The sequence below is a fragment of the Oryctolagus cuniculus genome, chromosome 3 (assembly GCF_964237555.1).
Source record: "Oryctolagus cuniculus chromosome 3, mOryCun1.1, whole genome shotgun sequence".
NCBI lineage: Eukaryota > Metazoa > Chordata > Mammalia > Lagomorpha > Leporidae > Oryctolagus > Oryctolagus cuniculus.
Genome location: NC_091434.1, coordinates 158,524,361 through 158,550,268, shown reverse-complemented (window position 1 = coordinate 158,550,268; position 25,908 = coordinate 158,524,361). Strand labels below are relative to the sequence as shown.

Genomic DNA, 25,908 nt, shown 5'->3' with positions numbered 1-25,908 from the left:
TACGTGTGTTAGGTGTATATGAAACATAACTAAATTTTGTGTTTAGATGTGGGTTCCACACATTAGATGATTTATATGTATATGCACATATTCCAAAATCTGAAAAAAAAAATTCAGAGATGTTTTCAGTCTCAAGCATTTCAGATAAGAAATGCTCGACCTGAAGTAGAATAGTACTAGACATCTGATACCAAAAAATAGTGAATAAATGAAAATATGGATATTAGTGATATTAATATCAAAGGATTAAGAAGCCTAGAGATTAAGAAATATAAATAAAATTTACTGATTTGTCACTTAGAAATGGAAAATGGCATCTTCTCTGTGAAAGATAAAATATCGGACAGTGCAAGGTACCATTTTGGCCTTACAGGTATTTAGTGTGAGTGGCTATGTGCCTCTTCCTTTTCTCCTGCATATAAAATGACACATGTGCCAACAGTGAGACTGCCTTCTCTGACAAGAAGTTTCAGATTATGCTGTTCATTTCTGGGAAGCGTGTCTGTATGCCTTGTAGAATACTGCTGTCTCTTGGGATATTTGTCTTCCTAAACTTCTTTTAATTTCCAAAATGTTTTGGAAACTTAAGCTTTTAGTCATTGTTTCCCTTTAAATTTGTGGATTTGATCTTCAGCTAAATATCATTCTAAACACTGAGCTGCTCATGTCAAATCCTTTCTTTTCCATGAGGCCAGTTAGTGAATGAAACTAAAATCTGCCAATAGTGTACAATTGTAATGGTGCCTTTTTTCCTCTACAGGCCTTCAGGGTGGTCAGATGTTTTTTAATGCTGTTAAGGAAGGAGATACTGTCATATTTGCCAGTGATGATGAACAGGACAGGATATTATGGGTTCAAGCCATGTACAGGGCCACAGGTCAATCATATAAGCCAGTTCCTGCCCTTCAAACTCAGAAGCTGAATCCTAAAGGAGGAAGTCTCCAAGCAGATGCTCAGTTATGTAAGTTTTGTTTAAAATAATTTGATTATCAATTAATAACTTTAATAAGATACAAAATTGAGACAAATTTGTGTGGTATAGTAGTTTATATCATTAACTGATTCTTAATTAAATAAAAGTAGTTCATATTAGTAATCACAGCATCAATTAAATAATTTTTCACACCGATTAGAGTAAAAGATACATGTGCATTTCAATCATGACTTTGCCAAGCATTGAGATATTTCTAAGACTCTCAAGATTACAAGAAACTTTTCAAGAGAAAATGTATTTTAGTTTATTATAATTTTGACCTAGGTGTCCTATAGAAACAAGAAAAGTATTTTGAAGTCAAATTTCCATTGATGGAACTTCAAAATACAAAAATGAAAATTATTACTATCTAAAGTTCTTCTTAGTAGCCTAGAAGGAAAATAGGACTTTTCTGTTGTAGAATGATTTTTTAATGTAAAACAATTTATTTTTAAATAAATACAACTTTAAGAACATAGTGATTCTTCACTATATCTGCCCCCCTCCCCCACGCTCCCAACCCTTTTCCTTTTCTGTCTCCTATTCTCATTCTTATTTTTTACTAAGATCTATTTTCATTAACTGTATACACATATGATCAACTATACTAAGTAAAGAGTTCCACAAATTGTATGAAAAAAAAAAAAAAACCTGTTCCTCAACAGTCAAGACAGTGGCTGTTGAAAGTCATCACATTTCAAAGTGTTAATTTCACTTCTACAGATTGCCTTTTAGGTGCTCTAATTGTTATCACAGAAGCTACAGTATTTTTCGTTTTGGAACTGGCTTATTTCACTGTGATGTTGTCTAGTTTCATCTATTTTGTTGCAAATGACAGGATCTTTTTTTTTTTTATCACTGTGTAGCATTACATGGTGCGCATATCCCATAATTTCGTTATCCAATCTTCAGTTAATGTACATTTGGGTTGATTCCATAACTTAGCTATTGTGAATGGAGCTGCAATTAACGTGGGGGTGTAGATAACACTTTCACACACTGATTTCATTTCCCTTGGGCAAATTCCCAGAAGTGGGATAGCTGGATATTATGGTAGGTCTAGATTCAGATTTCTGAAGTGTCTACATACTGACTTCCACAGTGGCTGTACGAGTTTACATTCCCACCAACAGTGGATTAGGATACATTATTCCCTACATCCTCACCAGCCTTTGTTGTTTGTTGATTTCTGTATGAAAGCAATTCTTTTTTTTTTTTTTTTTTTTTTTTTTTGACAGGCAGAGTGGACAGTGAGAGAGAGAGAGAGACAGAGAGAAAGGTCTTCCTTTGCCGTTGGTTCACCCTCCAATGGCCGCCGCTGCAGCCGGCGCGCTGCGGCCGGCGCACCGCGCTGATCCGATGGCAGGAGCCAGGAGCCAGGTGCTTTTCCTGGTCTCCCATGGGGTGCAGGGCCCAAGCACCTGGGCCATCCTCCACTGCACTCCCTGGCCACAGCAGAGAGCTGGCCTGGAAGAGGGGCAACCGGGACAGAATCTGGCGCCCCAACTGGGACTAGAACCCGGTGTGCCGGCGCCGCTAGGCGGAGGATTAGCCTAGTGAGCCGCGGCGCCGGCCTGTATGAAAGCAATTCTAAGGAGGGCAAGGTGAAACTTCATTGTGGTTTTAATTTGCATTTCCCTTGTGGCTAGTGATCCTGAGCACTTTTTCATGTGCCTGTTGGCCATCTGGATTTCCTCTTTTGAGAAATACCTGTTTAAGTTCTTTGCCCATTTCTTGACTGAGTTATTTGTTTTATTCTTGAGTTTCTTGATCACTTTATTCTAGTTATTAATCCATTATCAGTTGCATAGTTTGCAGATAATTTCTCCCATTCTGTCAGTAACCTCTTCACTTTGCTCAGTGTTTCTTTTACAGTATAGAAGTTTTGCAATTAAATTTAATCCCATTTGTCAGTTTGGGCTTTGATTGCCTGTGCCTCTGGGGTCTTTTTCCAAGAATTCTTTGTCTGTGCCAATGTCTTGTAGAATTTCCCCAATGTTCTCTAATAATTTGATGATCTTGAGTCATAGATTTAGGTCCTTGGTCCATTTTGAGTAGATTTTTTATTAAGTGTAAGGTAGGGGTCTAGTTTCATACTTTTGAACATGAAGATTCAGCTTACTCAGCAAAATTTGTTGAGCAAACTGTCCTTTTCTCCAAGGATTAATTTTAGCTCTTTGATCGAATATACGTTGGTGGTATATGCATGAATTGATTTCTGGTGTTTCTGTTTTGTTATGCCATTGTTCTATCCATCTGTTTTTGTACCAGTACCAGGCTGTTTTGATTATAACTGCCCTGTAGTATGTCTTGAAATCTGGTATTGTGATGCCTCCAACTTTTTGTTGTGTAAGATTGCTTTAGCTATTTGGAATCTCTTGTGTTTCCATATGAATTTAGCATCATTTTTCTGTATCTGAGAAGAATTTCCCTGGTATTTTGATTGGTATAACATTGAATCTACAAATTGCTTTTAGTAGTATGGACGTTTTGATGGTGCTGATTCTTCCAATCTATGAACATGGAAGATTTTTCCTGTATGTGTGTGTGTGTGTGTGTGTGCGCGCCTCCTATTGCTGTCTTTTTTTTAAAAGATTTATTTATTTATTTGAAAGTCAGAGTTACACTGAGAGAGGAGAGGCAGAAAGAGAGAGAGAGAAGTCTTCCATCCAATGGTTTACTCCCCAAGTGGCCGCAACGGCTGGAGCCGCACCAATCCAAAGCCAGGAGCCAGGAGCTTCTTCTGGGTCTTCAACATGTGTGCAGGGGCCCAAGGACTTGGGCCATCTCCTACTGCTTTCCTGGGCCATAGCAGAAAGCTGGATTGGAAGAGGAGCAGCTGGGGCTAGAACCAGCGCCCATATGGGATGCTGGCACTTCACAGCAGGACATTAACACACTGCACCACAGTGCCAGCCACCTATTTCTTTCATTAATTTTTGTAATTTTCATCATAGAGACCTTTGACATTCTTGGTTAAATTTATCCCAGGGTATTTGGGGTTTTTTTGTAGCTATTGTGAATGAGATTGATCTTAGAAGTTCTTTCTCAGCCACGTTGTTGTCTGTGTATACAAAGGCTAACGATTATTGTGTGCTGATTTTATATCCTCCCACTTTACTAAACTCTTCTGTGAGTTCCAATAGTGTCCTAGTTGAGTCCTTTGGATCCTATATATATATATATATATATATATATATATATATATAGACTCATGTCACCTGTAAATGTGGATAGTTTGACTTCCTCCTTTCAAATTTGTATCACTTTAATTTTCTTTTGACAGGCAGAGTTAGACAGTGAGAGAGAGAGAGAAAAAGGTCTTCCTTTTTCCTTTGGTTCACCCCCCAAGTGGCCGCTATGGCCAGCGTGTTTCAGCCAGCGTGTTTCAGCCGGCGTGCTGCACCTATCCGAAGCCAGGAGCTAGGTGCTTCCTCCTGGTCTCCCATGTGGGTGCATGACCCAAGGACCCAGGCCATCCTCCACTGCACTCCCGGGCCACAGCAGAGAACTGGACTGGACGAAGAGCAACCGGGACAGAATCTGGCGTCCGGACCAGAACTAGAACCTGGGGTGCCGGCGCCACAGGCAGAGGATTAGCCTAGTGAGCCGCGGCAATGGCCAATTTTTTTTATTGTCTAATGGCTCTGGCTAAAACTTCCAGGACTATTTGGAGTACTAGTTGTAGAGTGGGCATCATTGTCTGGTTCCAGATCTCAGTGGGAAAGTTTCCAACTTTCCCCCATTCAGTAGGACGCTGGCCATAGGTTTGCAATAAACTGTCTTGATTGTGTTGAGGAATGTTCCTTCTATACCCAATTTCTTAGAGTTTTTATCATGAAAGGGTGATGTATTTTATCAAATGGTTTCTCTGCATCTATTGAGATAATCATATGGTTTTTGTTCCTCAGTTTGTTAATTTGATGTATCACATTGATTGATTTGCATACCTGGGATAAATCCCACTTGGTCCAGGTGAATGATCTTTCTGATGTGTTACTGGATTTGATTGACTAGTATTTTGTTGAGGATTTTTTCATCTATATTCATCCGGGAAATTGGTCTGTAGTTCTCTTTCTCTGATGTATATTTTTTAGGTTTAGGAATTAAGGTGGTACTAACTTCATAGAGGAGATTGGGAGGAATCCCTCTCTTTCAGTTCTTTGTAATAACTTGTGAAGAATTGGAATTAGTTCTTATTTAAATGTATGGTAGAATTCAGTAGTGAAGCCATCCTGTCTTGGGCTTTTTATTGCTGGGAGGGTATTTACTACTAATTCAATTTTCATCTTGGTTATTGATCAATTTACATTTTCTGTGTCTTCATGGCTCAATTCAGATAGGATGTATGTCTGAGAATCTATCCATTTCTTCTAGGTTTCCTAATTTGTTGACATACAGCTCTTTGTAGTAATTTCTGATGATTCTTTTTATTTATGTGGTGTCTGTTGTTACATGTACTTTTTCAACTATAATTATATTGATTTAGGTCTTCTCCCTCTTTTTTTGGTTATTTGCACCAGTGATGTGTATTTTGTTTACTTTTTCCAAAAACCTGCTTTTTGTTTTGCAGATCCTTTATATTTTTTTTGGTTTCAATTTTGTTTATTCTCTAATTTTAATTTTTCTTTTATCCTGTAAGTTTTGTGTTTGGTTTGCTGTTATTTTTCTAGGTTCTTGAGATGCATTGACAGCTCATTCATTTGGCACCTTTCTAATTTCTTGATGTAGGCACCAGTTTCTATAAACTTTACTTTTAACACGGTTTTTGCTGTGTCCCATAAGTTTAGATATGTTACATTGTTGTCTTCATTCATTTCCAGAATTTTTTTTTTATTTCTCCTGTGACCCACTGTTCATTCAGGAGCATGTTGTTCTGTCTCCATGTGTTTGCATGTGTTCTAGAGATTCTTGAGTTGTTTATTTACAGCTTCCTTCCTTTGTGGTCAGAGAAAATGCATGGTTTGATTTTGATTTTTTTTTGAATTTGCTGAGACTTACTTTATGATCTATCATATGTTCTATCCTAGAGAAAGTTCCATGCACTGGTGATTAGGATGTGTGTTCTGCCAATGTGGGGTGGAAAGTACAGTAGATATCAGTTAGGTCCATTTGGTCTATCATGTCAATTAACTCTGTTGTTTCTCTGCTGATTTTCTGTCTGTTTGATCTGTCCATTGCTAAAAGTGGAGTATTTAAGTCCCCCATTACTATTTTATTGGAGTCTATGTCTCCCTTTATATCCACTAACATTTCTTTTAATAGCCAAGTTCCCTGTAATTAGGTGCATATACATTTATTATAGTCACATCTTCCTGTTGAATTGTTCCCTTAATCATTACATAGTGCCCTTCTTTGTGTCTTTTAACAGTTTTTATGTTAAAGTCTATTTTTTTCTGATATTAGGATGGCTACACCAGCTCTTTCTTGTTTTCTGTTAGCATGGACTATCTTTTTGCATCCTTTCACTTTCAGTCTGCTTGTATATATATTTGTTGGTGAGATGTGTTTCTTCGATGCAGCAATAAATGGGTATTGTTTTTTTAATCTGTTCATCCAGTATGAATCTTTTAATTGGAGAATTGAGACCATTTACATTCAAGGTGACTTTTGATAAGTAATGACTTGGCCCTGCATTTTTCCATAAATATTCCTATTCTTTACTTTGGATTTCCTTTGTACTTTTACTGGGAGGTTTTCTGCCTTCACCTTCTTTCATAGTAGTGACTGTGTTTCTGTGTTTTTGTGTGTAGCACATCCTTAAGCCTCCTTTGTAAGGATGGACAAAGGTTGATAAATTCTTTCAATTTCTGTTTGTTATGGAAGGTCTTTATTTCACCTTCATTTGTAAATGAGAGTTTTGCAGGATACAGTACTGTGGATTGAGTTTTTTTTCTCTTAAGAGTTGGAATATATCTTGCCATCTTTCCTAACCTGTGTGGTTTCTGATGAGAAGTCAGCTGTTAGACTAATTGGAGATTCACTGAAAGTAATCTAGAGTTTCTCTCATATACATTTTAGAAGCTTTTCTTTATATTTTGCTCTAGAGAGTTTGACTACAATGTGTTGTCGTGAAGATCTTTTCTGGTCATGTCTAATAGGAGTTCTGTGTGCTTCCTCTACTTTGATATCCCTTTCTTCAAATTTGGGGAAGTTTTCTGTAATTATTTCAGTGAAAAGGCCTTCTAGCCCATTTTTTTCTGAGCCTTCCAAAACTCCTAGGACCTATATGTTGGGTCATTTGATAATATTCCATAAATATCCCCCACTGTTTTTTAGCTTTCTAATTTCTTCTTCTTTCTTTTGGTCTGAATGTAAAATTTCCAGAGATTTGTCTTCTAACTCAGATATTCTTTCTCCTGCCTCATCATTTCTGTTCTTAAGGCTTTCTACAATAGTTTTTATTTGTTCTATTGAATTCATTTGCAATATTTTGTTTTAACATTTTGTGGGTAAAATTTTCATTCATGTCATGTACAGATTTATTTAGTTCATATATTTGCTTGTGATTACTTCTGAGTAATCCAATATCAGTTTTTTGAACTCAGTTTCTGGCATTTTGTCAATCTCTTCACCTTCACATTCTAGTATTGAAGTGTTGTGTTTTGGGGGTGTTATGTTGTCTTATTCTTGTTTATTGAATTGCTGCATTTATTATTAGACACTTGTGGTGATATTTGTTTTTTTTTTTTTTTCCTTGTGATGGCTTTTATCTTTGGACTGTGCTTCTGTGGCTTAGTGGAGTGTCTGCTCTTTAAGTGAATACTCAGAGGTTTGTGCTGGATGTGGTCAGGGAGCTCTGCTCAGTGCTCCAGGGTGAAGGGTATATCCAAGGTAACACTTAAGTTGGGCATGGTAAACCTCCCATTTTTTTTTTTTGTCAGAGGGGAGGTTTGTTCTGCTCCGTTGGTGTATTCTCATGCTCACCTCCACTCCTGAGGAGACCAGTGCCTGGACTCTAGCCCCAGCGGGTCCAGTTTTCATCCATGCTGCCGTAAGAACCACACAGAGGATCTGTGCAGTCCTCGGTGGGAACTTGGGTCCTGTAGCAATGACCCTCACCAGGGAATCAGGGAGCCCAGAGCATGTGGAGCCACTCACAGTAACTATGCAAAGTCCCATCCGCAGCTTGCAGCCACAGTGTTTTCACAGTCTGGGCACACAAGGCTCCCACAGCCATAAGCACCCAACCCCCTGTCTAGTTTCCCAGCCAATCTCAATTGTCTCCTCTCAGCTGGTTGCTGGGCATGCACACATGAGCTGACACAGCTGTTATGTGTGCCCAAAATGACGCCTGCCCTCTCTCAGCTAGTTACAGGACACCGGTTTTGGATGGTCAGGGAGAGAGAAACGTGCTCCTTTTTTCCCTCTAGGTTGTCAGGTACACTGTCCCTGCAGGGCTCCAAGCCAGGCCCACACTAGGATCTTCCTACAGCTTTATTTCCAGTGGCTTGGGCTGCTGCAGCCTAGTCTCACCTCACTCCAAAACTGGTGCTGAGGCTCTTGGCTGCTGGGGTCCTGGGCTGTGCACTTTCACACCCTCCACTTAGGTCCACAGTGTCCCACCAATTTGTGGGGAGGTTCCCCTGCCATTTTCTCTCTCACCCCTCCCTGAGATTGCACTCTATCTATTTTTAACTATATTTCCCTAGATAGAGCAGTAAGCTCCCTCCCTATGCTGCCATCTTAAACTTTGTAGAATGATTTTTTTAAAAGTCATAACTCAACATTCTTTTTCCAATTACCTTAATATCATTTTCTGTATAATTTGAGTCATTAAGAACTATATTTTACATTTTAATTTATTCATGATCTACAACAAAATATGTAATAATGTTAGAAATATTTTCAAAAATAGCTTTTATAATCACTAAATCAAATGCTTAACTGCTATGATTTCTAGTAGTCCTCAGCCTTTAGGCTGAAATTGTGATTTTTTTTTTTTGTCAAGATTCTTCTCCAGGAGAGTTGTGTCTTGACATGAATTATTTTCTTCTAATTTTCATATATCATGTAACTACTCTCTTTTTAGACACCCTTCAGTGTCACATCTGAGCACCTTAAAGACATGAGGCCAAATAACTAAGATGGAGTATGAGGTTCTTTTTTCTTCCTGCTCTATGGAAACCACAGACCATTTTCATAGTTAATTTGGGATATTTTTGAAATTATAGTGAAAGCTGTTTAAGAATGCTATTTGTTAAATTTTTTAATTGGCTTTAAAATCTCTTATTTATTCTGACTTTAAAATTGATAACATTGTCTTCTTCAAAAACAAAATGAAAATAGCACATTATGGTTTGCATTTTTAGTTTATCTAAATTTTTTTACCCCATTTTCTGCATTTCTGTCACTTCTTTGACATAGCAGGAAAGAATTTTCCTTTGGAACTAAGGTCTTCAGAAGTAGAACTTGATTTCATTATAATTGAACATATCTTAAATCAGTATTTCTGATGTTTCCTGAGAGCTTAAACTCTTCAAATCTGATGAACTCAGTCACAGATTTAAATTCAGTACACCCAAAACCCTTCTCTCATTCAGTGTAACTTGTACTCCAAGATTGTTCTCTGTCTCTAAGGCCTAGGGCAAAACTTGTCTTATTTGATCCATTTATTGTATGCTGGTGTACATTACTTAAAATGATAAATCTGCCTCTTACAATGAGGTCCTTGTCACCTGTGTCCTCCTTGTGTCAACACCTTTGCGTGCCCTGTGTCATGTTTAGTGAGATCTTGCCACAGTGATGCACTCTAACTTGCTGGTTGTTTTCCAGCACTGCTTTGAGTGAATAAAACCCTGAGCATCACAGACATTTCTGTCTTACCACCGCCCTTATCCGTGGCTCATGTGCTATTGGAGGGTCAGATTGCATGCATCTGCCTGGGCTGTGCGTACATGGGGCGTACAGACACAGACTCTGAAGTAGGCCCACATAACTTGTTTATTTCCCTTCAGACCGCGTTTTATTGACCATCCCCACCACAGCATGAACTCTATTCAAATCTCCTCCCAAAACTGTTTTCCTTCTTCTGACTGTTCAGTATTTTTCCCCTCCTGCTTTTGATTCCTAACATGGAAAACCATGTTTTGGAACTTAACTTCATTTTCCTTCATTTTCATAGCCCATCTCTGTCCCTTTCCACATGAGCTGCAATTTTTTTATCCTGTCTTAAAATTGTATTTCATATGATCCCTTTGGTTCTTAGTCCTATCATTATGATCAATTGTGAACAGAAATTGATCACTGGGACTAGTGAGATGGCATTGGTACATGCCACCTTGATGGGATTGAATTGGAATCCCCTGGTATCTTTCTAACTCTATTGTTTGAGGTAAGTCAGCTTGAGCATGTCCCGAATTGCACATCTCTTCCCTCTCTTATTCCCACTCTTATATTTAACAGTGATCACTTTTCAGTTAAGTTTCAGCACTTAAGAGGAATTGTGTATTGATTATAGTATTCAACCAAAAGTATTAAGTAGAACAAACAAAAAAAAATACTAAGAGGGCTAACATATTAAGCTGCTCATCAACAGTCAGGGTGAGGGCTGATCAAGTCACCGTTTCTCATAGTGTTCATTTCACTTTAACAGGTTTCCTTTTTGGTGCTCAGTTAGTTGTCACCTATCAAGGAGAACAAGTGGTATTTGTCCCTTTGGGATTGGCTTATTTCACTCAGCATAATGTTTTCCAAATTCCTAACAGGGATCACTTTTCAGTTAAAATTTAAACACCTAAGAATAATTGTGTGTTAATTACAGAGTTCAACCAACAGTACTAGAACAAAAAAAATACTAAAATGGATAAAGTATTACATTGTACATCAACCATCAGGAGAAGAGCTGATCAAGTCACTGTTTTTCATAGTGTCCATTTCACTTCAACAGGTTTCCCCTTTGGTGCTCAGTTAGTTGTCACCGATCAGGGAGAACATATGATATTTGTCCCTTTGGGACTGGCTTAATTCACTCAGCATGATGTTTTCCAAATTCCTCCATCCTGTTGCAAATGACCGGGCTTCGTTGTTTTTGACTGCTGTATAGTATTCTATAGAGTACATGTCCCATAATTTCTTTATCCAGTCTACTGTTGATGGACATTTGAGTTGGTTCCAGGTCTTAGCTATTGTGAATTGAGCTGCAATAAACATTAAGGTGCAGACAGCTTGTTTTTTTGCCAATTTAAATTGCTTTGGGTAAATTCCAAGGAGTGGGATGGCTGGGTTGAATGGTAGGGTTATATTCAGGTTTCTGAGGAATCTCCAAACTGACTTCCATAGTGGCTTGACCAGTTTGCATTCCCACCAACAGTGGGTTAGTGTCCCTTTTTCCCCACATCCTCTCCAGCATCTATTGTTGGTAGATTTCTGAATGTGAGCCATTCTAACTGGGGTGAGGTGAAACCTCATTGTGGTTTTGATTTGCATTTCCCTCATTGCTAGAGATCTTGAACATTTTTTCATGTGTCTGTTGGCCATTTGGATTTCTTCTAGTGTAAAATGTCTATTGAGGTCCTTGGCCCATCTCTTAAGAACCAAAGGGATCACATAAACAAGAATAGTGTCTGCAAATACTAGCTGATGGAATAAAAAAAGGAGAGAATGATCCAACATGGGAAGTGAGATACACAGCAGACCCATAGAATGACAGTTGTCCTAAACAGAACTCTGGCCTCAGAATCAGCCCTTAAGTCATGCAGATCCGGCTGAAAAGCCCATGAGACTATTTCAGGCATGGAAAGCCAAGACACTCTGGAAAAAAAAAAAAAAAACTAAATGAAAGATCTCCGCGAGTGAGATCCCAGTGGAAAGAACGGGTCATCAAAGAAGGAGGTACCTTTCTCTGAAGGGAGGAAAGAACTTTCACTTTGACCATGGCCTTGTCTAAAAATTATCAGAGTCGGTGAACTCAGGGGGCTTCCATAGCCTTGGCAGCTCATGACAAGAGCCTAGGGTGATTACTGATGCCATAAACAAGAGTATCAATTTGTTAAGTCAACAACAGGAGTCACTGTGCACTTACTTCTCATGTAGGATCTTTGTCCTTAGTGTGCTGTACATTGAGATTTAATGCTGTAACTGTGGGGAGCAACTCGGACCTAGACTAAGTTACTCGGATTAAGACTTATTCTATGCATCTGCTCTCCCACAATATGGCGCTGAGAAGGGAGTAACAGCTTCTACACAGCTGCCTCCAGTTCAACCAATAAACTGTAGGACTTGCTCCTGATTGGAGGAGAGCAGCGTACTCGGCGTGTGGGTAGCAGAGTTGGGATTGGTGGAAGAGGACTATAAAGGAGGAGAGAGACAACATGCACCAGGAACATCTATCTGAAGGAACACCTGTGCAGCCCCCGAGAGAGCCGGCCGGCAGTGTGCCGCTCCCCCGCGGAAGTGGGGAAAGTGGCTAGGGGGAACCGCCCTTCCACGGAGGTGGAAGGGATGGTAGCTAACCCAGGAAGAACCAGCAACAAACCCGGGGATGGCCGAGCAGACAAAAGAACAGCGCAGGGTCCTGTGTCGTTCCTCCACGAAGACGGGGAGCGACAGTAACTAGTACTCAAACAGGATTTTTCACTTTATGTTTCTGTGAGGGAGCAAACTGTTGAAATCTTTACTTAATGTATGCTAAACTGATCTTCTGTATATAAAGAGAAATGAAAATGAATCTTGATGTGAATGGAAGGGGAGAGGGAGTGGGAAAGGGGAGGGTTGTGGGTGGGAGAGACGTTATGGGGGGGAAGCCATTGTAATCCATAAGCTGTACTTTGGAAATTATATTCATTAAATAAAAGTTTAAAAAAATTGTATTTTATATGTGTGTGTTGAGTGCCAAGCTGCATAAATGCTATTGTGTTGTTCTCTTTTACTTTTCTCATTTAGTTCTGTATTTTTAAAAATTCATTCATGTTCCTATGCATGCATCTGATAACATTTCTTCTGATGATTGCATGCCATATGATGGTTTGTGTCTGCCTGACTTTTCTTGATATAGTACACATTTTATTTCTTCACCTGTTTACTCTCCCAGAGATGGAAAGTTAGAAGGCCTTCAGATCTTTACCTAACTAATAGTTTATTATTTCAACAATGAGTATTAACTATCACTCCATTTATTTAAATCTTCCAAGATTTTATCTGGTAATTTATCCTACACTGAGTTCTTTTTTGTTCTTAAACTAATTTCCACATTTCATCTTTTTGTTGCTCTTGCAACTTGCTTTTTGAAAGTGTATTTCTAATGTACTGTTATTCAGATAAAGAAATATTATTTTATTTGCAAATTTGCTATCCACATATCTTTGGTTGTCTTTCCAAATTATTTTCCTATTTTTGGCTGGATTATTTTCTTATTACTAAGTTTTAAGGGCTTTCTGTTTTCTGGGTAAAGATGTTTATCAGATATGTGATTTGCAAATATTTTCTCCTAATCTCTACTTGACATTTTAAAATCTAATAGTGTCTTTCACAGGGGAGAAATTGTTAATTTTGATGAAGTTCAATTTCTCCTTTCTTTTTAAATGAATGTGCTTCTGGCACTGTAACTAAGAAATGTTTGCCTAATCCAGGATCACAAAGATTTTCTCTTATACTTTCTTTTAGAAATTTTATAGTTTTTACATATACTTATGTCTATCTTGAGTTTCTATAGAATGAGATGTATGCATCTGTGTTCACAGACAGCATATAGATATCCAGTTGTTCTAGAACAATGAGTCTTCCAGCTAATTTCCTTTGCACATTGTCAAAAATCAATTAACTAAATTTGAGTTTATCTCTGGACTCTCCTTTATTTTCCTTGAATCACTTTGTGTATCTTGATATAATAGCTTTATAGAATGATCATGTACATCATCATTACCATAGTTGTTAGCACCTACCTATGTGGTAATGATTATGTACAGTCAGGTAGTATAAGTCCTCCAAATCAGTTCTTTTTTAAAGATGTGTTGGCTATTCTCCTTTGCAGTTCTCTATGAATTTTTATATCAGGTTGACAGCCTTTGCTAGAATTTTTATTGGGAATGTGTTAAATCTGTAGGTCAGTCTGTGCAAAAATTTTAGAAAATTGAAATCTTAAAAACATGGAGGCTTCCAATCCATGACTATAGTATATTTCTCCATTTATAAGGCTAGCCTTTAGTTTCTATTTGGAATGTTTATCATTTTCAGTGAACAGAACTGAATATCTTTTGTCAGATTTATCCATAAACATTTTTATGTAAACTTGCTATTTCAGAATAGTTTTAAAATTTACTAAAAAAAGAACATTACATGAAGTAGTACAAACAGTTCTCACATAACCCACACCCAGATCCCTCTATTATTAACTTCTTTTATTAGTGTAATGCATTTGTCTCAATTAATAAATCACACTCAGTTTCCCTTATTTGCTGTATCCAGACTCTTTCTATCCACCCAACCCCTCCCAGCCTCTAGTAATCAGATAGAGGTTGGGGTAGGAGGGTTGCTTGTCTGTTTGTTAGCACCTACCTATGTGGTAAAACTTGTGGTTTATGTTTTGTGTCTGCCTTATTTCTCTTAACATGAAGTCCTCTAGTCCTATACATTTTGCTGCAAATGGCAGGATTTCATTATTTTTATTACTGAATCGTAGTCCATCATTTGTCCATCATATGTCCATCATGTATATGTATAACACTGTTATCCATTTACGTGATGATGGATACCTTCGTTGATTCCATAACTTGGCTATTGCGAACAGTGCTACAGTATACATGCTAAAGCATGTAATTCTTTGGTACAATGATTTTTGTGTCTTTTGGATATATACCCTGTAGTTAGATTGCTGAATCACATGGCAGTTTTATCTCTAGTTTTTAAAGAAACTTCAATTCTGTTTTCCACAGTGGCTGTACTCATTTATGTTCACACCAACAGTGTATATGAGTCCCCCTTTCTCCATATCCCCACCAGCCTCGGTTACTTCCTTTTTGATAATAGTCATTCTGACAGGATGAGGTAAATATCTCACTGTAGTTTTGATTTGAATTTCCCTAATGGTTAGTAGCTGTGAACATTTTTTTCCATACATTTGTTGGCTATTTGCATATCTTTCGATAACTGTCTGTTCAGGTCCTTTGCCTATTTCTTAATTGAGTTCTTTTATTATGGAATTTTGGCTCCTGATATATTCTGAATATAAATAATTTATCAGATAGCTTAGTTAGCTAGCAATTTTTTATCATTATAACAGATGGGTCTTCATTCTATTGAGTTTACTGTGAAGAAGCTTCTGAGTTTGATATAATCTCATTTTTCTAGCTTTGCTTTTGTCACCCATACTTTTGAGGTCTTATCTGAAATGTCATTCCATGCACCAGTGTCTTGAAGTAATTTCCTCCATGTTTTCTTCTAGCAATTTCATACTTTCAGGCCATACATTTGGACTTGGATCCTTCTTGAGATGATTTTTATGTGATATGAGATCATAATCTAATTTCATTCTTTTACACCTGTATATCCAGTTTTGCCAATACCATTTATTGAAAAAACTATCCTTTCTCCAGTGGGTTCTTCACTCTTGTCAAAACTCAGTTGTCTGGGGGTGAGCATTGTGACACCCCCATCCCATATTGGGGTGCCAACTTGAGTCTGTTGCTCTGTGCTTCCGATCCACCTCCCTGCTAGTGAGCCTGGATCTAATACTGGCTCAAATATTTGAGTTCTTTCCACCCAACTAGAAGACACAGGTAAAGTTCCCAGCTCCTGGCTTCAGTGTAGCTGAGCAATGGCTGTTGTGACCATTTCAGGATGGAACCAGCAGATGAAGATACCTGTCTCTGTCTGTGTCTTTATCACTCTGCATTTCAAGTAAGTAAATTTTTTAAAAAGTCAGTTGACTCTGTGTTCATGGATTAACTTATGGGCTCCCTATTGTGCTCCATTGATCAGTGTTGGTTTTTACGCCAGTACCATGCTGTTTTAATTACTGTAGCTTTGTAGTGTGCTTTGAAAATAGGTGTTGTGATGCCGCAACTTTCGTTTTCTCAGACTGCTTTGACTATTCAGGGTCTTTGTGATTCCATATGAAGTTTAGGATTGTTTTTCCTAATTCTGTAGAGAATGTCATTGATATTTTTGTAGTGATTGCATTGAATATATAGATTGCTTTAGGTAGTATGAATGTTTTAACAATATTGATTCTACTGATCCAAGAACAAGGAATATATTTATTTTTCTCGTGTGTACTCAATGATTTCTTTCATTAGTCCTTTATAAATTTCATTGTAGAGATCTTCCATTTCTTTGATTAAATTTATTTGACTAATATTTGAAGGTGTTTGTAGCTATTTAGAATGTCATTTCTTTCTTGGTTTCTCTTTCTGCAAGATCATTATTAGTGTATAAAATTGCTGTTTTTTATATGCTGACTTTGTTTCCTGTGACTTTACTGAATTGGTTTATGAGTTCTGACAGATGTCAGGTGAAATGTTTGTTTTCCGGCCGGCGCCGCCGCTCACTAGGCTAATCCTCCGCCTTGCGGCGCCGGCACACCAGGTTCTAGTCCCAGTCGGGGCGCCGGATTCTGTCCCAGTTGCCCCTCTTCCAGGCCAGCTCTCTGCTGTGGCCAGGGAGTGCAGTGGAGGATGGCCCAAGTCCTTGGGCTCTGTACCCCATGGGAGACCGGGATAAGCACCTGGCTCCTGCCATCGGATCAGCGCGGTGCGCCATCCGCGGCGGCCATTGGAGGGTGAACCAACGGCAAAGGAAGACCTTTCTCTCTCTCACTGTCCACTCTGCCTGTCAAAAAAATAAAATAAAATAAAATAAATGTTTGTTTTCCATGTGCAAAATTGTGTTATCTCCAAACATGAATATTTTGACTTCCTCCTTTCCAATTTTGATACTGTTAATTTATTTCTCTTACTTGATTGCTCTTGGTAATACTTCCAGTAGTACATTGAGTATGAGTAAGTGGACATCTTTGTCTTGTTCCAGTGCTTTCCACTTCCCCATTCAGTAGGATGTTGGCTGTGTATATATCTTATATACCCTTTATAGTTTGAGTTACATTCTTTCTGTGTGTAATTTATTGAAAGTTTTTTTTTTATGAAGCAATGCTGAATCTTATCAAATACTTTCTCTGCAACTATTGAGATGGTGGTACAGTTTTGGTCTTCATTCTGTTAATGTGACTTATGACATTTGATTTGCGAATGTTGAACTACTCTGGCAGCTCTGAGATAAATCTCTTTATCATGACTTTGATGTAGTGCTGGATTCAGTTTGTTAATATTTTATTGAGAATCTTTACATCTGTTCATCAAGGATATTGGTCTGTAGTTTTCTTTTTGTTTTGTGTCTCTATAAAGCTAGCCTGATAAAAAGAATTTGGCAGAGTTCAAGTAGTTTGAAAACTGTTGGAATTAGTTTCTCTTTAAATGTTAGAATTCACATATAAAACCATCAGATCCTGGACTTAAGGTATGTTCAGAAATTTTATATCTTCTTGGTTTAAACTTATCAGTTTTGAATATGTCCAAGAATTTATCCAATTGTTTGAGGTTTCCCAACTTGTTAGCATGTAGTTTTGATATGAATTTCTTATGATCCTTTGTATTCATGCTATCAGTTGCAATGTCTCTCTTTCATCTGATTTTATTTACTTGAAATTTTTTCTCCTTGTTTTGCTAGTCTGGCCCAAGATTTGTCTATTCTATTTATCTTTTCAAGAAGCCAGTGTTTTGTTGCTCTATTTTACTTTTTTAGTTTCAGCTTCATTGTTTCTGCTCTGATTCCTATTATTTCTTACTTCCTTGTAATTTGGATTTTGGCTAGTTTTTGTTATTCTACATCCTTGAAATGCATTGTTAGATTGTTTATTTGATACCTTTCTAGTTTTTAATTTTTTAATTTTAATTTTTAATTAGTTTTTAACAGATTCAATGTAATTTGTAGATATAGTGCTAAAAACATAATAATATTGCCTTCCTCCCTCCCCACCTCTCCATCACGTACTGTATGCAATATTGCTATAAAACTTCCCTCTTTTTTTTAAGAGTTTTATTTATTTTATTTCAAAGTCACAGTTACAGAGAAGGAGAGAGAGGCAGAGGTGGGGCGGGAGGGTCTTTCATCTGCTGGTTCACTTCCTAAATGGCTGCAATGGCCAGGGTTGGTTGGGCCAGGCTGGAGCAAGGAGCCAGGAGCTTCTTCCAGGTCTCTCACAAGGGTGCAAGGGCCCAAGCACATTGCCATCGCCATCTTCTGCTGCTTTCCCAGGTGCATTAGCAGCGAGCTGGATTGGAAGTGGAGCAGCTAGAACACAACCGGCACCCACAAGATGCAGGCACTGTCGGCAGTGTCTTTACCTGCTATGCCACAGCACTGGCCCTTAAACTTCCCTCTTAATATTTCTTTTGCTGTATCCCACAGATTTTGATATTTTGTGTATTCACTTTCACTTATTACAAGCAATTTTTATTTCCTTTTTAATTTCTTCAGTGTTTAGTGGTCATCAATGAGCACATTGTTTAATTTCCATATACTTGTGAATTTTCTATTGTTCTTTTTGTTAATTTCTAGCTTTATTCCTTTCTTGTCTTGGAAGGCACATGGTGTGATTTCACTCTTTTTAAATTTACTGAGACTTGATTTGTGACCTGATAATACAGTCTATCCTAGAAAATGTTCTGGTACTAGAAAAAGAATGAACTTTTCATTTTGTTCTAATGCATACCCTGTAACTGTTGTGGCAGTGCTCTGTAAATGTCTGTTAGGTCTATTTGCTAAGTAGTATAGTTCCACTTGGATCTCTTTTTGTTGATTTTCTTTCTGGATGATCCGTTCATTAATGACAGTGGGTGTTGAAATCTCCCAGTATTATTGTATTGGAGTCTCTCTCTCCTGTTAGGCCTAGTACTGCTTGCTTTCCATATCTGAGTGATCTTGCACTGGGTACATATATATTTATGGTTGCTTTATCTTTTTGCTGAATTGATCCTCTTAGAGCAGTGTATAATGACTGTCTTTGTTTTTGCGGTTTCTGATTTAAAGTCTGTTTTATCTGATATGAGTGTAGCTATTCCAACTAGTGCTTTATTTCCATTTGTATGGTATATCTTTATCCAACAATTTACTTTCATTCTTTGTGAATCTACCTGTGAAGTGAGTTTCTTTATGCAGCGTACAGTAGGGTCTTGTGTGTGTGTATGTGTGTTTTAATCTATTTGCCCAACCTGTGTCTTTTGACTGGGGAATTTAATCCATATATATGTAACATTAATATTAATAAGATCTAATTCTTGTCATTTTGATGGTTGGTTACTAATTGTTTTATATCTGTTTCTTTTTGCCTTTTTTGATTTAACTCTGGTTATGGTAGCTTTCTGTCCTGGTAAGGTTGGAGTCTCCTCTCTTTCTGTGTATCTGCTCTTAGTTAACTTTGTATCATTGTGGCTTTCCAAGGTTGGAGTCTCCTCTCTTTCTGTGTATCTGCTCTTAGTTAACTTTGTATCATTGTGGCTTTCCATGGTTTTACTTCTAATGTAGGTCTCCCTATTAAGACTTGTGGTAGTGCCGATTCAGTTGTCATGAATTCTGTTTTCGCTTGTCTGAGAAATATTCTGTTTCTCCTCCACTTCTAAAAGATAGATTTGCTGATTATAATACTATTAGCTGGAATTTTTTCCCTCTAGACTTTGAATATGATATCCCACTCACTGCAGCCTATAGGGTTTCTGAGAAGTTTGCTGTTAGTCTAGTGGGTTTTCCTTTATATGTAACTTGATGTTTTTCTCTCACTGTCTTTAGGATTCTCTCCTTATCCTTAACCTTTGACAACTTTACTATAATATGCCTCTAAGAGGGTATTTTTTGGTTTTGTCTGGTTGTAGATATTTGAACTTTCTGTATTTGGATGCGTATCTCTTTTTAGGACAGGGAAAATTTTTTCAACTATTATTTAATTTACTTGGTTCTGTTGCCTTTTCTTTCTCTTCTGCTTCAAGTATCCATTAAAATGAAAATTTGTTGCTTCATATTATCATCCCATGTGTCTCATTGTCTTTCTTCATTCTTTTTCATTCCTTTCATTTTATTTCAAAAATCTTATCCTCAAAACCAGAAGTTACTTCTGCTTGGTCTATTCTTTTACTGAAGCTCTCAATCATATGTTTATTTAGTTGATACAAATTTTCACCTCCAATTTTTTAAATTGTTTCTATTGTTTTGTTGAATTTCTCACTAATATTATGTATTGTTTTCTAATTTATTTGAATTTTGTATCCATATTCTCTTGTATCTCGTTGAGTTTCCTTAGGATCATAATTCTGAATTCTTTCTCAGGGATTTCATTGATTTCCTCCAACACAAAATCAACTTCTGGAGAACTGTTGTGTTCTTTTGCAGATGCCCTTCTTCCTTCTTCATGCTCCCTATGTCCCTGTGGTGATGTTGGCACATCTGGTCTAACAGTTCCTTCTTTATGGAATAGCTTTTGTTATGATATATGTTTATGTTTAGACAAAGTGTGCTATCAGTTGGGTAGCTCCTTTGACTTTGGTTTTAGGAGAGCCCAGAAGTGTAACATCTGAGTGATTTTTTTGGCTTTAATCAATGTCAGAAATATTTGTGAGTGCCACCATTGTCTAGTCTGCAGCATTTCATAGAAGTGGTATTATGACTTTGGGGTAAATGTTGGCTTCCTAGGGTATGAATCTTCAGTCCCTCAAGAGTTCAGTTTCAGCTGTAGGATTTGTGATGGCTGTGGCTTTGTTCCTGATGCTGTGTGACTCTGAGGGTTAACCCTGAGTAATACTGAAGCTTTTGGCACCAATAGTTGTAGCCCTGGAAGTGTGATTTGATAGGAGCTTTCCTAGGTCCTTTTGAGTGTGTGTGGGTGATGCAAGGGTTTATAGCACCAAAAGCCATAGTCCCAGCACTGAGAGCTGTGAAGGGAATTTTGCATCATTCCCATGGGATGAACAGGTTATGTTAGGGATTATGCCCTGGCAGTTGTGGCCTGGGGCAGTGGGGTGCAGGTAGGTTCTTCCCTAAGTCCCACCAGCTAGGTTCTGGTGACTCTGAGGAATACAGTCTCAGAGCTGCAGAGATGTTTTGCCCTTGCTGTTTCCTCCTCTTCCTCAACTTCTGTGTTGTTACTTTGTCGTCCTGCCTGGGCATATGTTGGAAGAACAACTACTCTCTAGAATTATAAATTGATAAAATAGCATAAAATTAAAACGATTAGCTTTCCTCACCCCTTACATATGCTCTATTGCTCATTTCTTTGCTACCTGTAGTTAGTAAGGGAAGTACTTGCATGATTCTTAGTAACTCAGATCTATTTAAGATTTTGTAATTGGTGATATTTGAAGAATAGCACGATGTTGTTCATAGTGTCAGTCTCCTACTTTTTAGCCAACCTCAGAATATTTAGGTTAGCTTTACTATTTATAAAACAAAGTATCTGTTTACCACAATGAAAAACAGTCATCTAATATATGACATTCACACAAGCATTAAGATAATGGCTATGATGATGATATAATAATATGCAGGGAGAAAACAACAGGCATGCATTATCAGCATCCCATAGTGGAGTGTCTGGGTTCATGTCCTAGCTCTGCTCCAATCCCAGCTTTCTGCTGATGTGAACCCTGGGAGGTAGCAGATGATGGCTCAAGTGATTGGGCACCTACCATCCACGTGGGAGACCTAGATTAAGTTCCCCATCCTGTCCCAGCCCAGGTCATTTCCAGTGTTTGGGAAGTGAACCAGCAGATGAGATTTCAATCTTGATATCTCTCTCTTTTTCTCCCCCCCTCCTCTCACTCTCTCTCAAAATAAATAAGTGTATTTTAAGTCACTATGTGTTAAGTATAAAATATGCTACATTATAGTTATGGTATTTGCTATCTTAAAAAGTCACACAAACTGAAAAACAAAAGTTTAGGTAGAATTATATCGAAATATTCACAATCAGTGAGTTTAAGTGGAAGGACTACTTGCTACTTTATTTTCTCTATTTCTTAAATTTTTCTTTAAATGTATTTTTATTACTAAAATAAGAGCTTGTTACTAAAGCTATACAGTCCAAACAAAATAACAAACATAAAATCTAACCCTTTAGCATACAATGTTATCTCTTTTAGGATACAAATATTAATGTGCATTTATAGATTTCTCTGAAAAATTAATATTTTACTTCCATCATCTTAAGATATTTTATTCTGCTTCCATTTTATTTGGCTCTTGGGATATGTAGAATTTATAAAGAAATAGTGTAAGCTAAAGAAGACTGCCGCTAAACAGTTCTTCCACTTCACACGTAGCTTGCTGCTGTGGCAGACTGACAAGCATCTTTGTTAAAACTGTCCTCCTTCCCTGCCTCCAACCAAACTACTAGGCAAGAGCCCTGCTTCCATCTTCTCTGTTACATATGTAGCATAATGCAGTGTGTGTTACTTAATGTAGCATAATAAGTTTGACTTCTTAAAGTATGTGAGCCATTCTAACCAGGGTGAGGTGAAACCTCATTGTGGTTTTGATTTGCATTTCCCTGATTGCTAGTGATCTTGAACATTTTTTCATGTGCCTGTTGGCCCTTTGGATTTCCTCTTTTGAAAAATGTCTACTGAGGTCCTTGGCCCATCTCTTAAGTGGGTTGTTTGTTTTGTTGTGGAGTTTCTTGATCTCATTGTAAATTCTGGTTATTAATCCTTTATTTGTAGCATAGTTTGCAAATATTTTTTCCCATTCTGTCGGTTGCCTCTTCACTTTCTTGACTGTTTTTTTGCAGTACAGAAACTTCTCAATTTGATGCAATCCCAATAGTTAATTTTGGCTTTGACTGCCTGTGCCTCTGAGGTCTTTTCCAAGAAGTCTTTGCCGGTGCCGATATCTTGCAGAGTATCTCCAATGTTCTCTAATAATTTGATGGTGTCAGGTCATAGATTTAGGTCTTTAATCCATGTTGAATGGATTTTTGTGTAAGGTGTAAGGTAGGGGTCTTGCTTCATGATTCTGCATATGGAAATCCAGTTTTCCCAGCACCATTTATTGAATAGACAGAATAAATCCTGGGGCCCCGGCTCCTCTGTTCTTGGCCCTGCTCAGCCTTCTCCCCACATGGGGAAGCCAGAGGAAAAGGAGCATCTCCACTTCCCGCAAAGCCCTGGCTGTGGGCGGGAAGGCCAAGGGCCACTCTCCCTTCTGGGAGGCAGCTGCAGTTCAGGCCCTAATACACCCTTTCCCTCCTGGCCTCCCCCTTCCCCACCTTCTGGTTGGAGAAGGGAGAAGGGGGGAGTAGATTGGGAACTGGTATGTCCACATCCACGTCCCCATTGTTCCTTGGCCCACCCTCAGGGCCGAGCCCCCTGCTCAGGCTGGGTGAGATGGGCTTGGTCCAGCAGGAACCCTGAGGGAGCAGGCTAACCCCTTTTTCTGGGGAGAGTGCCCCCTACCATGTAGTTAAGCAGGGGCTCGGGGCTCCCCACTTCCCTCCCTCGAACAGCAGGCTGTGTGGGTTTCAGTTCCCATCCTTCCCAGCCCAGCTAGGTGTCATCCGCCCTGTATCCTATCATGTGTCTGAGTGTGTGGGGGGTTCTGTACTAATTCCCGGGGCTGGTGGCTTTTCTTTCCATGCATCACTCCCCCCCACATGCCAGGGGCCGCCCGCCTGGCATTACCGCATGCTGTGGTATTTGGGGGAGGGGGCTGGGGCTCACGCTGTCCTGTGGTCTTGAGATTTTTATTTTTGCATGTGTAACCCATCCTGTACAGGTAGCTAACTTTGTAAATGCTGTGTACTCCCTCTGCCCCCATGGCTGCTGGTGTAAATAATTTGCATCTCCCGTTGGTTAAAAAAAAAAAAAAAAAAAAAAAAAAAAAAAAAAAACCTATCCTTGCTCCAGGAATTGGTTTTAGATCCTTGGTCAAATATAAATTGGTTGTAGATGTTTGGATTGATTTCTGGCATTTCTATTCTGTTCTGTTTGTCTATCTGTTTTTGTACCAGCACCAGGCTGTTTTGATTATAACTGCATTGTAGTATGTCTTGAAATCTGGTATTGTGATGCCTCTGGCTTCGTTTTTGTTGTACAAGATTGCTTTAGCTATTTGAGGTTTCTTGCTTCTCCATATGAATTTCAGCATCATTTTTTCTAGATCTGTAAAGAATGTCTTTGGTATCTTGATCGGTATCGCATTGAATTTATAAATTGCTTTTGGGAGAATGGACATTTTGATGATGTTGATTCTTCCAATCCATGAGCATGGAAGATTTTTCCATTTTTTGGTATCCTCTTCTATTTTTTTCTTTAAGGTTTTGTAATTTTCATCATAGAGATCCTTAATGTCCTTGGTTAAGTTTATTCCAAGGTATTTGATTGTTTTTGTGGCTATTGTGAATGGGATTGTTCTTAGCAGTTCTTTCTCAGCCATGGCATTGTCTGTGTATACAAAGGCTGTTGATTTTTGTGCATTGATTTTATATCCTGCTACTTTGCCAAACTCTTCTATGAGTTCCAATAGTCTCTTAGTAGAGTTCTTTGGGTCCCCTAAATAAAGAATCATATTATCTGCAAAGAGGGATAGTTTGACTTCTTCCTTCCCAATTTGTATTCCTTTGATTTCTTTTTCTTGCCTAATGGTTCTGGCTAAACTTCCAGAACTATATTGAATAGCAGTGGTGAGAGTGGACATCCCTGTCTGGTACCAGATCTCAGTGGAAATGCTTCCAACTTTTCCTCATTCAATAGGATGTTGGCTGTGGGTTTTTCATAAATTGCTTTGATTGTATTGAGGAATGTTCCTTCTATACCCAGTTTGCTTAGAGTTTTCATCATGAACGGGTGTTGTATTTTATCAAATGCTTTTTTGGCATCTTTTGAGATAATCATATGGTTTTTGTTCTGCAGTCTGTTAATGTGGTATATCACATTGACTGATTTGCGAACATTGAACCGTCCCTGCATGCCAGGGATAAATCCCACTTGGTCTGGGTGGATGATTTTTCTGATGTGTTGTTGTATTCTATTGGTGAAAATTTTATTGAGGATTTTTGCGTCTATGTTCATCAGGGATATTGGTCTGTAATTTTCTTTCAATGCTGCATCTTTTTCTGGCTTAGGGATCAGTGTGATGCTGGCTTCATAGAAAGAATTTGGGAGGATTCCCTCTTTTTCAATTGTTCTGCATAGTTTGAGGAGAACTGGAGTTAGTTCTTGTTTAAATGTCTGGTAGAATTCAGCAGTGAATCCATCTGGTCCTGGGCTTTTCTGTGTTGGGAGGGCCTTTATTACTGTTTCAATTTCTGTCTCAGTTATGGTTCTGTTTAGGTTTTCTATGTCTTCCTGGTTCAATTTAGGTAGGTTGCATGTGTCCAGGAATCTATCCATTTCTGATAGATTTCCCTGTTTGCTGGCATACAAGTCCTTGTAGTAATTTCTGATGATTCTTTTTATTTCTGTGGTGTCTGTTGTTATGTTTCCTTTTTCATCTCTGATTTTATTGATTTGGTCTTTTCTCTTCTTTGTTTAGTTAGTTGGGCCAATGGAGTGTCAATTTTGTTTATTTTTTCAAAAAACCAGCTCCTCGTTTTGCTGATTTTTTTGTAATGTCCTTTTGGATTTAATCCTGTTGATTTCTTCTCTGATTTTAATTATTTCTCTTCTCCTACTAGATTTGGGTCTGGTCTGCTGCAGTTTTTCTAGATCCTTGAGATGCATTGAAAGCTCATCTATTTAGTGCCTTTCCAATTTCTTGATGTAGGCACCTGTTGATATAAACTTTCCTCTTAACACTGCTTTTGCTGTATCACCTAAGTTTTGGTATGTTGTGTTGTTATCCTCATTTACTTCCAGAAAGTTTTTGATTTCTCTTTTAATTTCTTTAATGACCCATTATTCATTCAGGAGCATGTTGTTCAATCTCCATGTGTTTGCATATGTTCTAGGGATTCCTGAGTT

At 38.1% G+C, this 25,908-nt stretch overlaps 1 protein-coding gene across 11 annotated transcripts in view; it reads left to right on the top strand.

Annotated features, from left to right (window-relative positions):
- The window catches only part of CADPS2 (calcium dependent secretion activator 2), a 665,654-nt gene that overhangs the window by 453,985 nt on the left and 185,761 nt on the right, over window positions 1-25,908 (top strand). For all 11 annotated transcript variants that reach the window (XM_051849752.2, XM_070071264.1, XM_008258272.4 and 8 more), the window contains one exon: window positions 761-961. In XM_051849752.2, coding sequence (XP_051705712.2) covers window positions 761-961 — 201 coding nt within the window. The remainder of the gene's footprint in view (window positions 1-760; window positions 962-25,908) is intronic.